The 17,694-nt window shown below is 40.9% G+C and overlaps 1 protein-coding gene across 1 annotated transcript in view; it reads left to right on the plus strand.

Moving 5' to 3' along the window:
- satb1a (SATB homeobox 1a) overlaps positions 1-17,694 on the plus strand; it is a gene marked incomplete at its 3' end in the record, with an annotated part of 157,712 nt that overhangs the window by 103,984 nt on the left and 36,034 nt on the right. Inside the window, 1 exon segment of the mRNA XM_084312014.1 lies at positions 3,618-3,773. Coding sequence (XP_084168140.1) covers positions 3,618-3,773 — 156 coding nt within the window.

The raw sequence follows: 17,694 nt of genomic DNA on the forward strand, positions 1-17,694 counted from the left end.
TGAGATCTACTGTTGATCCCCTCTCAACTCTCCAACGTTCAAGAGCGCCATCTGGTGGCCGATCGGCGAATCGCCCAGAGCGGAAACAGGAAATGGGAAGCTGGTGCTCATTCCAATTCGGTCCGATCACTCGCTAATAGTCCCAGGACTCGAGCTAGACACAACGGATAGCAATCCGTTACCAATAACTCGATAAACAACATGATTTGGACGTTTATACTATTATACAACCTGGAATGGATCGCATATTTCTACATCCCATAATAGGAATATTTCTGCTCCACGCTCATCGCCCAACGCTATGAGGAAGCTACGGTAAGATTCAGCGTTATTTTTTAACGTGTTCGATACTAACTGCTCTAATGATCATATCACCCACACTAGATGAATCATCTAACGTTGGCCACGGAATTATAAACGACCCCCCCCCCCATCCGGTCAACATCAGATGATCAGTAGTAACTTCTAGAAGCACGTCCATTTGAAATTTTTTATCTTGCGCAGATTCCTATCAAACTGTATTGATCATCAATATAATGCATTTGGGGCTATAAATCACGTTCTGGAGAAAGCTGCAGAAACGATAAAACATACTTATACTTTAGACCGTATTTTAGTATGAATTGTGAATGAAAAAGTATAACGTTGCTACACCCTGAACAATAGATACTTGATGTTGAATGGGCCATAGTAATGTCAATTTAGCAATACAATTTAAAAAGTTATAGCCCTGCAAAGAAGGGGAACTTCTCCATAGACAAATAGGCTGGCGGAGGATGGTATATTAAGAATATAAGCCTGGCGACCAAAGTGTTAAGTGTCTTGCTCAAGGACACTTCGACATGCTGCCCGGGAAGAGCGGGAATCGAACCGGGAACCTCTGGATTAACAAACAACTGGCTCTACCTCCCGAGTCACTGTCGCATATATACCCGATAGAGATACAGCTGACTACTACAGCAAAGAAAGAGAGATGTAAGGACAGAGAGAGAGATGTCAGTGTGTGTGAGAGAGAGAGAGATAGATGTAAGGACAGTGTGTGTGTGTGTGAGAGAGAAGATATAGATGTAAGGACAGTGTGTGAGAGAGAGAGAGATAGATGTAAGGACAGTGTGTGTGTGAGAGAGAGAGAGAGAGAGAGAGAGAGAGAGAGAGATAGAGAGAGAGAGAGATGTAAGGACAGTGTGTGGAGAGGGAGAGATAGATGTAAGGACAGTGTGTGTGAGAGAGAGATATAGATGTAAGGACAGTGTGTGTGAGAGAGAGAGAGAGGAGATAGATGTAAGGACAGTGTGTGTGAGAGAGGGAGATATAGATGTAAGGACAGTGTGTGGAGAGAGGGAGATATAGATGTAAGGACAGTGTGTGTGAGAGAGGGAGAGATATATGTAAGGACAGGTGTGTGTGAGAGAGAGAGAGAGAGAGAGAGAGAGATAGATGTAAGGACAGTGTGTGTGAGAGAGGGAGAGATAGATGTAAGGACAGTGTGTGTGTGAGAGAGAGAGAGAGAGAGAGAGAGAGAGAGAGAGAGATAGATGTAAGGACAGTGTGTGTGAGAGAGGGAGAGATAGATGTAAGGACAGTGTGTGTGTGAGAGAGAGAGAGAGAGAGAGAGAGAGAGAGAGAGAGAGAGAGAGAGAGAGAGAGAGAGAGAGAGAGAGATGTAAGGACAGTGTGTGTGAGAGAGGGAGAGATAGATGTAAGGACAGTGTGTGTGAGAGAGAGAGAGAGAGAGAGAGAGAGAGAGATAGATGAAAGGACAGTGTGTGTGAGAGAGGAGAGATAGATGTAAGGACAGGGTGTGAGTGTGAGAGAGAGAGAGAGAGAGAGAGAGAGAGAGAGAGAGAGAGAGAGAGAGAGAGAGGAGAGAGAGAGAGAGAGAGAGAGAGAGAGAGATAGATAGATAGATAGATAGATAGAATAGATAGATAGATAGATAGATAGATAGATAGATGTAAGGACAGTGTGTGTGTGTGTGAGAGAGAGAGAGATAGATGTAAGGACAGTGTGTGTGAGAAGAGGATAGATAGATGTAAGGACAGTGTGTGTGTGTGTGTGTGTGTGAGAGAGAGAGAGAGATAGATGTAAGGACAGTGTGTGTGAGAGAGAGAGAGATAGATGTAAGGACAGTGTGTGTGTGAGAGAGATAGATAGATGTAAGGACAGTGTGTGTGTGTGAGAGAGAGAGAGAGATAGATAGATGTAAGGACAGTGTGTGAGAGAGGGGAGAGAGAGAGAGAGAGAGAGATGTAAGGACAGTGTGTGTGTGTGTGTGTGTGTGTGTGTGTGTGTGTGTGTGTGTGTGTGTGTGTGTGTGTGTGTGTGTGTGTGTGTGTGTGTGTGTGTAGGTGTGTGTGTGTGTGTGTGTGTGTGTGTGTGTGTGTGTGTGTGTGTGTGTGTGTGTGTGTGTGTGTGAGATGTAATGACTGTGTGTGTGGGTGTGAGATAGATAGAGAGAGATGTAATAATAATAATAATAATAAATAGATCCATTTGTAATGCGCTTTACAGTTGCGGTGCAAATCTCAAAGCGCTACAGTTAAAGAACTTAAAAAAAACTAGTGAGAATAAAGGAAAGAAAGAATAATAAAAATAGGCAAGACTAAAACATAGAGTAACATAGAGAAACATAGAATAAATAAAACTGATAAAAGAAATTGGTAAAAGAACAAGGACAGTGTGGTGTGAGTGTGTGTGTGGTGTGTGTGTGTGTGTGTGTGTGTGTGTGTGTGTGTGTGTGTGTGTGTGTGTGTGTGTGTGTGTTGTGTGTGTGTGTGTGTGTGTGTGTGTGTGAGAGAGAGAGAGAGCGAGAGAGAGAGAGAGAGAGAGAGAGACTGAGAGAGAGAGAGATGTAAGGACTGAGAGAGAGAGTGAGGGGAAATAAGTCAGCCTCTAAATGTCTTATCAATCTAACCTAAGGTGTTGTTTTATGCTTCAGTGCAGAAAAGACGAGGTAAACTGTATCAAGACAGATGATTGGCCCTCCCGGCTTCCCCTAGCCATCTCCTCTGTGAGTCTTGAATATTTTTCCCATGTCTTCTCCTCTCTCCCGGACACTAATAGTCTTTCTTTATCAATGAAAGGGAATTAGGGATTCAAATAATCTAAATAATTAATTGACTCGTTTAATCATGCACTTGATTATTTTATAAATTGTTTGATTCATTTATATTTTAATAAATAATAATCAAGAAGTGACCTAGTTTATTGTGATTAGCATAGCTCTCTGCCCTGTACCCTTTTCTCAACCAACCTCTCTCACTCTCTGTCTCTCTCTCTCTCACTCACCCACTCTTTGTCTGTCTCTCTCTCTCTTTCTCTTTCCATCTTTCTCTTTCCATCTTTCTCTCACAATTTATCTCTCTTTCTTTCTCGCTCTTTTTTCTCTCTCTCTCCCTGTCTCTTTCTGTCTCTCATCTTGATGTATTATTAGTTCATTATTATTAGTATAATTATTTGTTTTGTTATGTGACTGTGTCACGATGACTTAAAGGTACAACCACACATTTTTCATTGCACAAATAAGAGCTTGTTAAAACTAAACTTTCTCCATTTATCTCTCCCTTTCTCTCTCTGTCTCTCTATCTGTGTCTCTCTCTCTTTCTCTCTCTCTCTAGGCGGGCGTGTCTCCAGTATCAGTAGACAGAGGTCTGAGAGCAGACAGCTGTGTTCTGAACATCAGTTCTTCTATCTATGATGACATCCAGCAGGAGATGAGAAGAGCCAAGGTGTCTCAGGCCATGTTCGCAAAGGTGGCCGCCTCCAAGAGCCAGGTAAACCTCTGACCATCACAGAGCTCCTAAGAGCCAGGTAAACCTCTGACCATCACAGAGCTCCTAAGAGCCAGATAAACCTCTGACCATCACAGAGCTCCTAAGAGCCAGGTAAACCTCTGACCATCACAGAGCTCCTAAGAGCCAGGTAAACCTCTGAGCCCCACAGACCTCCAAGAGCCAGGTAAACCTCTGACCATCACGGAGCTCCTAAGAGCCAGGTAAACCTCTGACCATCACAGAGCTCCTAAGAGCCAGGTAAACCTCTGACCATCACAGAGCTCCTAAGAGCCAGGTAAACCTCTGACCATCACAGAGCTCCTAAGAGCCAGGTAAACCTCTGACCATCACAGAGCTCCTAAGAGCCAGGTAAACCTCTGATCCTCACAGAGCTCCTAAGAGCCAGGTAAACCTCTGACCATCACAGAGCTCCTAAGAGCCAGGTAAACCTCTGACCATCACAGAGCTCCTAAGAGCCAGGTAAACCTCTGACCATCACAGAGCTCCTAAGAGCCAGGTAAACCTCTGACCATCACAGAGCTCCTAAGAGCCAGGTAAACCTCTGACCATCACAGAGCTCCTAAGAGCCAGGTAAACCTCTGACCATCACAGAGCTTCTAAGAGCCAGGTAAACCTCTGACCATCACAGAGCTCCTAAGAGCCAGGTAAACCTCTGACCATCACAGAGCTCCTAAGAGCCAGGTAAACCTCTGACCATCACAGAGCTCCTAAGAGCCAGGTAAACCTCTGACCATCACAGAGCTCCTAAGAGCCAGGTAAACCTCTGAGCCATTTTTACCCATTCACTCACATATTCACACACCAACGGCGGAGGCAACCATGCAAGGTGCCAACCTGCTCAACAGGAGCAATTAGGGGTTAAGTGTCTTGCTCAAGGAGACTTCGACATGCTGCCAGAGAGGAGCAGGAATCGAACCTCCGGATTATCTGCTCTATACCTCCCGAGCCACTTTTTCCTCTCTGAGTGTTTACTTATTTGCATTGGCTTGCACAGTAATACAGTACTTTGGTCAACGTGGGTTGTCTTTAAAGGTGCTTTAGGAATATATTTAGACTTGGCATGACCCTCAAGCCAGACTGTACATGTGCTCCCTCTAGTTTACAAGGAAACGTGACTGAAAACCTAAGGTTGGAGCGTACTTGGGCGTGCAGTGCCACTTCTGGGAGTGCTGTGGAGGGTAGATGGTGTAGAGGGTGAACAGGAAGGGTGACAGCACAGGTGCCAGTGTTGCTCACCAGCACATCTGACCGGCTGCCCTGTCTAACTACTTGATGCTTCTTTTAGTGAGACCAGATACTGAACTATCCTCTTAGAGACCAGATACTAAACTATCCTCTTAGAGACCAGATACTGAACTATCCTCTTAGAGACCAGATACTGAACTATCCTCTTAGAGACCAGATACTGAACTATCCTCTTAGAGACCAGATACTGATGAACTATCCTCTTAGAGACCAGATACTAAACTATCCTCTTAGAGACCAGATACTGAACTATCCTCTTAGAGACCAGATACTGATGAACTATCCTCTTAGAGACCAGATACTGAACTATCCTCTTAGAGACCAGATACTGAACTATCCTCTTAGAGACCAGATACTGATGAACTATCCTCTTAGAGACCAGATACTGAACTATCCTCTTAGAGACCAGATACTGAACTATCCTCTTAGAGACCAGATACTGAACTATCCTCTTAGAGACCAGATACTGAACTATCCTCTTAGAGACCAGATACTAAACTATCCTCTTAGAGACCAGATACTGAACTATCCTCTTAGAGACCAGATACTGATGAACTATCCTCTTAGAGACCAGATACTGAACTATCCTCTTAGAGACCAGATACTGATGAACTATCCTCTTAGAGACCAGATACTGAACTATCCTCTTAGAGACCAGATACTGAACTATCCTCTTAGAGACCAGATACTGATGAACTATCCTCTTAGAGACCAGATACTGAACTATCCTCTTAGAGACCAGATACTGAACTATCCTCTTAGAGACCAGATACTGAACTATCCTCCTAGAGACCAGATACTGAACTATCCTCTTAGAGACCAGATACTGAACTATCCTCTTAGAGACCAGATACTGATGAACTATCCTCTTAGAGACCAGATACTGAACTATCCTCTTAGAGACCAGATACTGAACTATCCTCTTAGAGACCAGATACTGAACTATCCTCTTAGAGACCAGATACTGAACTATCCTCTTAGAGACCAGATACTGATGAACTATCCTCTTAGAGACCAGATACTGAACTATCCTCTTAGAGACCAGATACTGAACTATCCTCTTAGAGAGACCAGATACTGAACTATCCTCTTAGAGACCAGATACTGAACTATCCTCTTAGAGACCAGATACTGAACTATCAATAATAATGATAATAGATTCAATTTGTACCGCACTTTATATTCGCAAGAATCTCAGAGTGCTACAGGAGATATAGACAAAAAGTTAAATGAATAAAACAATTAAAATAAATAAAGTAATAATAAAATGAATAGAAGTAACAAATAAAAGTAAAAGAAAAATTCAGGCAAAAGCCTTGTTAAAAAGAAATGTTTTTTATCCTCTAGAGAGACCAGCTGTCTGAAAGCCTCTCACAATTAGACTATGTATAGAGGGCCACGTCTTTCATATTCCAGAACAAATTAATGAATAAATGTACAAAGAAATTGGAGAATAAATATATATATATAGTTTCAAGGGTTCTGTATGAGCCCCCTGAGAATGTGCTTCATACAGTAAAAAAGTTAAAAGAATAAAGTCCAAACACTATACAAAATATATGTAACGGATATGCACCGCGATAGTGTGACTATGGTGCATGGAAGTAAAAAACTCACTCCCCAGAGGCATTCAAGCTCAGCGCTTAGAGAGGAGTTCCTCTCTTGGCACAGCGGTTTGTGTTGCTTCCCCCCCGTGCGGACGCCCGGGGCTCGACTCCCACTCAAGGCGCGGTCGAAGTTTCATGGCAGGTACTAGGTTGTACCTGTTACATATACAATATACAAACTAAAGTAGAACCTAAAGTTGTAACGGTTTAACTAAAGCCAGAACCCAGATGCAGACACAAACAGGCAGAGACGATGTTGAATAAATGTTGAATGTTGAGAAAACCCAAATATATTATATTTATTTTGAAAAGGGAGAATACGGTAACCAGGTCCTTAGACAGTCCATGGAGTGGGCGAGTTGCAGGGTAGTCAGACGAGCAGGGGGGGTCGTAGCCGGGAGCGGGTTCTCAGACAGTCCATGGAGTGGGCGAGTTGCAGGGTAGTCAGACGAGCAGGGGGGTCGTAGCCGGGAGCGGGTTCTCAGACAGTCCATGGAGTGGGCGAGTTGCAGGGTAGTCAGACGAGCAGGGGGGGTCGTAGCCATGAGCAGGTTCTCAGACAGTCCATGGAGTGGGCGAGTTGCAGGGTAGTCAGACGAGCAGGGGGGGTCGTAGCCGTGAGCGGGTTCTCAGACAGTCCATGGAGTGGGCGAGTTGCAGGGTAGTCAGACGAGCAGGGGGGGTCGTAGCCGTGAGCGGGTTCTCAGACAGTCCATGGAGTGGGCGAGTTGCAGGGTAGTCAGACGAGCAGGGGGTGGGGGGTCGTAGCCGGGAGCGGGTTCTCAGACGGTCCATGGAGTGGGCGAGTTGCAGGCTAGTCAGACGAGCAGGGGGTGGGGGGTCGTAGCCGGGAGCGGGTTCTCAGACGGTCCAGGGGATTCACACGGAGAAGAGTCAGGCAGGCGGAGGTCATACACGGGGATCCAGGACTCGGGAGCAGGGTGTGAAGCCAGGTGTCGCTTGATAAATACTTATAAACACACATATTGGAAGACAAGGCACGATCCTGTTTATTGTTCATTAATATCCTCATTGACTGCTATATATGACGGCCAACTGCTCTTCCTGGGGACCACAACATGTCCCAAACATGATATAAACATGATACAAATATGATGTAAACATGATACAAACATGATGTAAACATGATGTAAACATGATACAAACATGATACAAACATGATGTAAACATGATACAAACATGATGTAAACATGATGTAAACATGATGTAAACATGATACAAACATGATGTAAACATGATACAACCATGATGTAAACATGATGTAAACATGATACAAACATGATGTAAACATGATGTAAACATGATACAAACATGATACAAACATGATGTAAACATGATACAAACATGATACAAACATGATGTAAACATGATACAAACATGATGTAAACATGATACAAACATGATGTAAACATGATCTAAACATGATGTAAACATGATGTAAACATGATCTAAACATGATGTAAACATGATACAAACATGATACAAACATGATGTAAACATGATACAAACATGATACAAACATGATGTAAACATGATACAAACATGATGTAAACATGATACAAACATGATGTAAACATGATACAAACATGATGTAAACATGATGTAAACATGATACAAACATGATGTAAACATGATGTAAACATGATACAAACATGATACAAACATCATGTAAACATGATACAAACATGATGTAAACATGATACAAACATGATGTAAACATGATGTAAACATGATACAAACATGATGTAAACATGATACAAACATGATGTAAACATGATACAAACATGATGTAAACATGATACAAACATGATACAAACATGATGTAAACATGATGTAAACATGATACAAACATGATACAAACATGATACAAACATGATACAAATATGATGTAAACATGATGTAAACATGATACAAACATGATGTAAACATGATACAAACATGATGTAAACATGATACAAACATGATGTAAACATGATGTAAACATGATACAAACATGATACAAACATGATGTAAACATGATACAAACATGATGTAAACATGATACAAACATGATACAAACATGATGTAAACATGATACAAACATGATACAAACATGATACAAACATGATGTACACATGATGTAAACATGATGTAAACATGATACAAACATGATGTAAACATGATACAAACATGATACAAACATGATACAAACATGATACAAACATGATACAAACATGATGTAAACATGATGTAAACATGATACAAACATGATACAAACATGATGTAAACATGATACAAACATGATACAAATATGATGTAAACATGATACAAACATGATGTAAACATGATGTAAACATGATACAAACATGATACAAACATGATGTAAACATGATACAAACATGATGTAAACATGATGTAAACATGATACAAACATGATACAAACATGATACAAACATGATGTAAACATGATACAAACATGATGTAAACATGATACAAACATGATACAAACATGATGTAAACATGATACAAACATGATGTAAACATGATACAAACATGATGTAAACATGATCTAAACATGATGTAAACATGATGTAAACATGATCTAAACATGATGTAAACATGATACAAACATGATACAAACATGATGTAAACATGATACAAACATGATACAAACATGATGTAAACATGATACAAACATGATGTAAACATGATACAAACATGATGTAAACATGATACAAACATGATGTAAACATGATGTAAACATGATACAAACATGATGTAAACATGATGTAAACATGATACAAACATGATACAAACATCATGTAAACATGATACAAACATGATGTAAACATGATACAAACATGATGTAAACATGATGTAAACATGATACAAACATGATGTAAACATGATACAAACATGATGTAAACATGATACAAACATGATGTAAACATGATACAAACATGATACAAACATGATGTAAACATGATGTAAACATGATACAAACATGATACAAACATGATACAAACATGATACAAATATGATGTAAACATGATGTAAACATGATACAAACATGATGTAAACATGATACAAACATGATGTAAACATGATACAAACATGATGTAAACATGATGTAAACATGATACAAACATGATACAAACATGATGTAAACATGATACAAACATGATGTAAACATGATACAAACATGATACAAACATGATGTAAACATGATGTACACATGATGTAAACATGATGTAAACATGATACAAACATGATGTAAACATGATACAAACATGATACAAACATGATACAAACATGATACAAACATGATACAAACATGATGTAAACATGATGTAAACATGATACAAACATGATACAAACATGATGTAAACATGATACAAACATGATACAAATATGATGTAAACATGATACAAACATGATACAAACATGATACAAACATGATACAAACATGATGTAAACATGATACAAACATGATGTAAACATGATACAAACATAATACAAACATGATGTAAACATGATGTAAACATGATACAAACATGATACAAACATGATGTAAACATGATACAAACATGATGTAAACATGATGTAAACATGATACAAACATGATACACACATGATGTAAACATGATACAAACATGATGTAAACATGATGTAAACATGATACAAACATGATACAAACATGATGTAAACATGATACAAACATGATACAAACATGATGTAAACATGATACAAACATGATGTAAACATGATGTAAACATGATACAAACATGATACAAACATGATGTAAACATGATACAAACATGATGTAAACATGATGTAAACATGATACAAACATGATACAAACATGATGTAAACATGATACAAACATGATACAAACATGATGTAAACATGATACAAACATGATGTAAACATGATGTAAACATGATACAAACATGATGTAAACATGATACAAACATGATGTAAACATGATACAAACATGATGTAAACATGATGTAAACATGATACAAACATGATACAAACATGATGTAAACATGATACAAACATGATGTAAACATGATACAAACATGATGTAAACATGATACAAACATGATGTAAACATGATACAAACATGATCTAAACATGATACAAACATGATGTAAACATGATGTAAACATGATACAAACATGATGTAAACATGATACAAACATGATACAAACATGATGTAAACATGATACAAACATGATGTAAACATGATGTAAACATGATACAAACATGATGTAAACATCTGGGACACCGGGAAGCACATTGTGAAATGGATATAAGGGAACTGCCCTCGCATTTCTGATTCAAACTCATAATCACAGTTTGAATCTTTACCCAGGTTCAAATTATTAGTTTGATGTTGGAACAAAAAGTGACAGTCCACACAGAGACCCACACAGACGGACAGACGCACGACAACGAATCCATTAGTGCCTCTTCTCAGCAAGAGCAGAGCCAGGATCTGTGAGAGGAGAGCAGTTCAGATAATCAGTCTGCAGCTGGAGTCTATAGAGGACTGGCATCAGTGCAGCTCTCTGCTATTGTGCCCTAAATTACCCCTTTAATAGCCTGCACACACACACACACACACACACACACACACACACACACACACACACACACACACACACACACAAACACACACACACACACACACACACACACACACACACACACACATATATATTCATACTCGCATGTTAGCATCTCACTCACAGACCCTATGCACACACACAAACGTGCACACACATCATGCATGCATTTGTACATGCACATATACACATGCACACACATACATACACACACGCGCACACACACACACACACACACACACACACACACACACACACATAAACAAACATATATTCACATTCGCATATATATAATCACATGCAAGCATACACACACACACATTATGCATACATTTATGCATGCACACAAACACATACACCAGCGTGCGTGCGTGTACATACATACACACACACAAACTGTACACACACACACACACACACACAGATGATATGAGTGTTGGTTTATTGTTCTCATGGTTATGGCAAGGCAGTAAGCTTGTTATTGCCTTTTGTTTTGAGGATAATTTTCTCTTCATGGAATGGAGGGATTCCAGCTGTCTCTTTTTCTCTTCCTCTCCTCTCCATATCTGCCAGGCCCCCCCCTCCTTCTTCTTTCTTTCTTTCTTTCTTTCTTTCTTTCTTTCTTTCTTTCTTTCTTTCTTTCTTTCTTTCTTTCTTTCTTTCTTTCTTTCTTTCTTTCTTTCTTTCTTTCTTTCTTTCTTTCTTTCTTTCTTTCTTTCTTTCTTTCTTTCTTTCTTTCTTTCTTTCTTTCTTTCTTTCTTTCTTTCTCTTTTTTCCTCTTTTCTCTTTTGTCTTTCTTTCTTCTGCCTTTTCTTCCTCACAATCTTGGTCTCATTCTTCAACCTAGCTTGGTTCATTTCCTCTTCCTCTCTCTTTCGGTTTTCTTTTTTCTTCTGGCCAGACCAGCAGGGTGCAGCCCTATAGGAGGCAATGTCCCTGACTGACTGACTGACTGACTGACTGACTGACTGACTGACTGACTGACTGACTGACTGACTGACTGACTGACTGACTGACTGACTGACTGACTGACTGACTGACTGACTGACTGACTGACTGACTGACTGACTGACTCCACATTGTCGAAACAAACATGCGTGAGTCTCTCACTATCATGTATCAGGTCCAGCTTAAAGGAACACGCCAACATTGAATGGAAGCGGACATAACCGGTTAGCCTTCGGGAGAGGTGTTAGTTGAACAATGCCTAGGCTAACCGGTCATGTCCGCTTCCATTCATTGTGCTAAGCTAGGCTACTGAACACACAGAGAGGAAACTGGTATCTATCTTCTTGTCTCTCTCTGGAGAAGACGGTAAGCTAATTTTCCAAAATGTTGGCGTGTTCCTTTAACTAGGCTTTCTTTATTTCTTTCCACTCTCTCCCACCAACTTTCCCCGATTACCCCCTCCTCCTCTTCTTCATCTTCCTCCTCCTCCGCCTCCTCTCCCTCCCTCCCTCCCTCCCTCTCTCCAGTCGATCACAGGGCTGTTCGGGGGTCATTCGGAGGTCATGCCATCACAGACAGGTGGCGCAACACCCCTGAGCCTCAAATAGTCTCTATTCCCCTGGCCTTTCTCTCTTTCCATTATCTTTTTCTTCCACTGTTTCTCTCTAACCCTGTTTTTCTCTGCATGGTTCCTTCTCCCTTTCTTTATCTCTCTCTCCCTTTCTTCCTCTCTCTCTATCTCTCTCTCTATTCAATTCAATATATTTAATTGGCCATGAATGTTAAAAGGAACAATATTACCACGTTCAACAATACAACAGTAGGTAATAAACATAAAAAGCTAATAAAACACTTTCAAAATGTTTTCTATTTCCCTCCCTTTCTCTCTGAACTGAACAGAACTACCTGCAGACCAGCAGTTTGGATAAGGATATTAGATAACGTTCAGGAGCTTCAAACCAGGGCAGTGCACAGAAGAAATGTGGCCTGACCACACCAGCAGATATCACAACATGTTGGTTAGCTAAAGAATTTGATAAAAACATGTTGGTTAGCTAAAGAAGTTGATAAAAACATGTTGGTTAGCTAAAGAAGTCGATAAAACATGTTGGTTAGCTAAAGAGGTTGATAAAAACATGTTGGTTAGCTAAATAAGTTGATAAAAACATGTTGGTCAGCTAAAGAAGTCGATAAAACATGTTGGTTAGCTAAAGAAGTTGATCAAAACATGTTCGTTAGCTAAATAAGTTGATAAAAACATGTTGGTTAACTAAAGAAGTCGATAAACATGTTGGTTAGCTAAAGAAGTTGATAAAAACGTGTTGGTTAGTTAAATAAGTCGATAAAAACATGTTGGTTAGCTAAAGAGATTGATAAAAACATGTTGGTTAGCTAAATAAGTAGATAAAAACATGTTGGTTAGCTAAAGAAGTTGATAAAACACGTTGGTTAGCTAAAGAAGTCGATAAAAACATGTTGGTTAGCTAAAGAAGTCGATAAAAACATGTTGGTTAGCTAAAGAAGTTGATAAAACATGTTGGTTAGCTAAATAAGTTGATAAACATGTTGGTTAGCTAAATAAGTTGATAAAACATGTTGGTTAGCTAAAGAGATTGATAAAAACATGTTGGTTAGCTAAATAAGTAGATAAAAACATGTTGGTTAGCTAAAGAAGTTGATAAAACACGTTGGTTAGCTAAAGAAGTCGATAAAAACATGTTGGTTAGCTAAAGAAGTCGATAAAACATGTTGGTTAGCTAAAGAAGTTGATAAAACATGTTGGTTAGCTAAAGAAGTTAATAAACATGTTGGTTAGCTAAATAAGTTGTTCTGTGACATAGTGGCTCCGCTCGGCGTCACTCATGCACTATCCTCGCATATGTGCACGCGCACTGAATAAAATTCCACAATGTACCTTTATCCCAGTATTCGTCTGACCACACCCCTCGTTAGCTTACCTTCATAAGCAGGTGTGTGGTCTCGCTTTCACCACAAGGAAGTGCCTTCGGTAGATCCCACTTGACGTGATGTGATGGTAGGAGAAGAGTTGGAAAACAAGAGATACGTTGACATCATATCTTTATTTTCTCTCTCACTATTTTTGAGAAAATACGGCGATATTGTCTTCGTCACTGGAGTGTCTGGAAGATGGTGATCATTCTAAAAACCTCCACCGGTTTTCGTATTGGGAGCACGCCGCTGCATGCCTCCCAACTGCAGTTCCTTGCTGTGGCTGGTTGCGGTAAAACCTTTCAGCGACACAGCTGGACTGTAGGACGTGCCGCTGTTGTGAGAAGCGGTGGGTTCCAGGTTGGTGAGTAATGTTTTGCTTGCGAGCTCCACTTGTCTGTTAGTGCTATGGGGGCTAGCTGACAATGTTTACGAACACCGGCCCCAGATTAGGGTCCTTTGTTCAGCCTCTTAGGCGACGGCGGAGGACCTTGGTTTGAAGCCCATTATAGCAACTAGTGGGCCACGGCCAGTAGAACTGGTGATCCCAGGATCTCTGGACGCGTGGGTACTTCTCTGTCACCGTATAGACCCCGTCTCTCATATGCAAATGAGAGTTTACCCTAAACGAGGAAATGTGAGCATGGTTGTTCGTTATCGGAAAATCCATGTTCAAGTCAGCTACAGCCCAGATGGGAATTGTGCTGGCTCCACCGGATGTTGGTAAAATCACCGTTGTAAAACTGTGTTAACATCTCGTTTCTCTTTTCTCTTAAAAGGTGAGGAGGGTTTCAGAACGGCGGCCTGTCTGAGTGTGACTTGTTGTATCGTTGTGTACGAGTTCAGGTGGTGGCTGCTTAGCTTGCGTGCTAGTTGTGGCCTACTGTGTTAGCCAGTCAGCTGTTAGCTGCGGCGCTAGCTCGCTGTGTTTACCAAGCCTGTTGTGTCACTAGGCTAGGTAAACGTTAGCTTGCTGCTATCGGCCGAGAGCGGCCGTTAGCTTAATGCTACACTGTTGAACGTGCTGTGACTATAACATGTTTTTAACACTCTTGACTACGACGTCATCTTTGACAGAGGATGTTCGTCGAACCTACCCTGGGGCCAGCCGGCGAGGATTGCGTCAACAAGAAGCACCGTAGCGGCGGGTTGGAGCAGCGAGCTGCCCGTGTCGTCAAACACAGGAGGCTGTGTTTACTTCGGTGCCATGTTAGAGACTGCAATTCGCTTGATCTGCGCTCCCGGTATGCAAGGTCCTGACCAGACCTTGAACACTTCTTCTTGCTTTCCCTTCTAAATGTTTTGTAAATAACGATGTTTTCCAAAACGAGTGTTGCTGCACTACATTTAGGATACGACGCGAGTTATGTGTGAATTGTCTTGTCACTGGTCTCCATGCAAATCGGGTTATTGTTACAGATGTGAAATGATCTGGTTTGTTGTGTTGAGACACATTGTGTGTTCATGTATCGTGTACTCACAACTAAGGGGGTTAAACTAACCTATAAAGCTATGCTTAGTGACATATGAGTAAAGAATGATTCTTTTCTCAGCCTGTAATGACAATGAACAGTGTGTTCACATATTAACAGGTTTACCTGTTTAACTGGCCGTATTAAGGGTAAAGTAGGAGGGTTGTGTTTCCCCCCGGTTCCCTGGGGACTTCTTCATCCTCCTCTCAGACATGTTGTTACACTATATTGTGTCACTGTGTGGTAGGGATACGATGTAACCCTTGGCTTAGTTGTTGGGGTTGTGCTAACCGCTTGAGAAACTTTATTTTCCTAAAGAAAAGATTGTTTGGTCACTTTTTCGTGTGTGCTTAGCAAGGCCTGTGGCCGATACTAATCGAGAATTGTGTATTCTCTCATTATGAAAAACGGCGTTCCTCTGTAGAGCGTTTTTGCCATTTTTTGTAGGTGATAATGGGTTGTGTGTATCGTGTGACCGACAACTGGGTTGGGCTGGCCACAGAAGCACATGTGTAAGTCTGGTACCGGGGCTCTTGCGAGGGCCCTCTCTGTTCTGTGTTTTTTCCTTAGTAAAAATCAGATAGCAGGTTGGCACATGCGCTGTGTGAAGCTGTTAGACGCTTCATGGGGCTGACTATGACTGCGTCATACTCTTTTTTGTCATTACATCGTATCATGGGTGTGGGGTCGTAAAGGGGTGAACTGGTAACCTTTTCTCCCCCTTTTTTCTGTTGGTCAGGGGTAAACCCACCTGTCCTTCAAGGTTCCTGTCACGTTGCGGTTCGGCACGTTACAGGGTGAGGGGGGGGGGGGGGGGGGGAGGGAGTTTCCTGGTCCCACGCCCTGGAATATTGGGCGTGTGCACCGCAGAAATTCCCCCGCCATAGAGTACGTCACTGTGCGCGTCTCTGTTGGTAGGACTTCCGTGTGCTGTTCAGGTCCATATGATGGATCTGTTTCGGGGGGTGGTCAGGGCTCCTCCTCACGAAGCTCCTATTCGGGCCTTCTGTGAGTTGGGACTCTCCTTCCATGTGAGGGAGCCTCCTCAGAGTACAGCGCCTCCTCCTCAGATTGTCAAGGTGAGTGGAACCTCAAGAAGGAGTCCTACTCTATTGTGTGTGTATTCGATTCAATTTGATTATTGAGTGTGTATGGGTTCAGTGCCTCCTCCCCGGAGAGCCCTAAAACCAAACTTTTACATGGCTCAAGGTGCAATATATTCTTTTCAATCTGTACAGCTCGCGTGGGAAGTCTCTCTGGGGATTTCCGTCTCCTCCCTATGGGAGGGTGGTGGGATGTAAAAATGTGAAAAAATTTTACCCCCGGCTGTGTAGACTGGGATACATACTGTTGGTGCTTCCTTCTTTTCTATTAAAAAGAGTTGGAGTTAGGAAGCATCACACCCCTCTTGTCGTTCCCCTGGGCGCCTTGGGGATTCAATGACAGGTCTAAATAGCCTGTTCATTGATGTGGTTGTGTCCCGACGCACGTATAGTGCTAGCTCGGGGTGTTCTGTAATCAGGCGACTGACTGGCACGCCTTGGTTGCTTGAGGTTAAAACGGCGTTTTTATAAAGCAACTGGGATGGAGGTTTTTCCTCTTCCGACGACCTGTTTTGGTTGTCGACGGATTCTCGTTCATATCTTTTTTTTCTTTTTTTAACAGTTTTTCTTTATTTTCCCTTTCAACATGAAACAAGACAATACAATACAATAACAATACTAATAAACAAGACATCACAGGACAATAACAGTAATAATAATAATAATAATAATAATAATAATAATAATAATAATAATAATAATAATAATAATAATAATAATAACGACAATGACAAGACCATCAGTTAAATCAGAATAATGAAAAAAAAAAAAAAAAAAAATGTATATGTCATGTATAAATTAAATATATAAATTAATAAGAATATATATATATATACATACATATACATACACACACACATATATATATACATATATACATGCATATACCCACATGTATGTACCATAAGGCGAGATTACTTGAGCACCCGTCATCTCCAGTATCG

This window comes from Notolepis coatsorum (assembly GCF_963971535.1).
Source record: "Notolepis coatsorum genome assembly, chromosome: 4".
Classification (NCBI taxonomy): Eukaryota; Metazoa; Chordata; class Actinopteri; order Aulopiformes; family Paralepididae; genus Notolepis; species Notolepis coatsorum.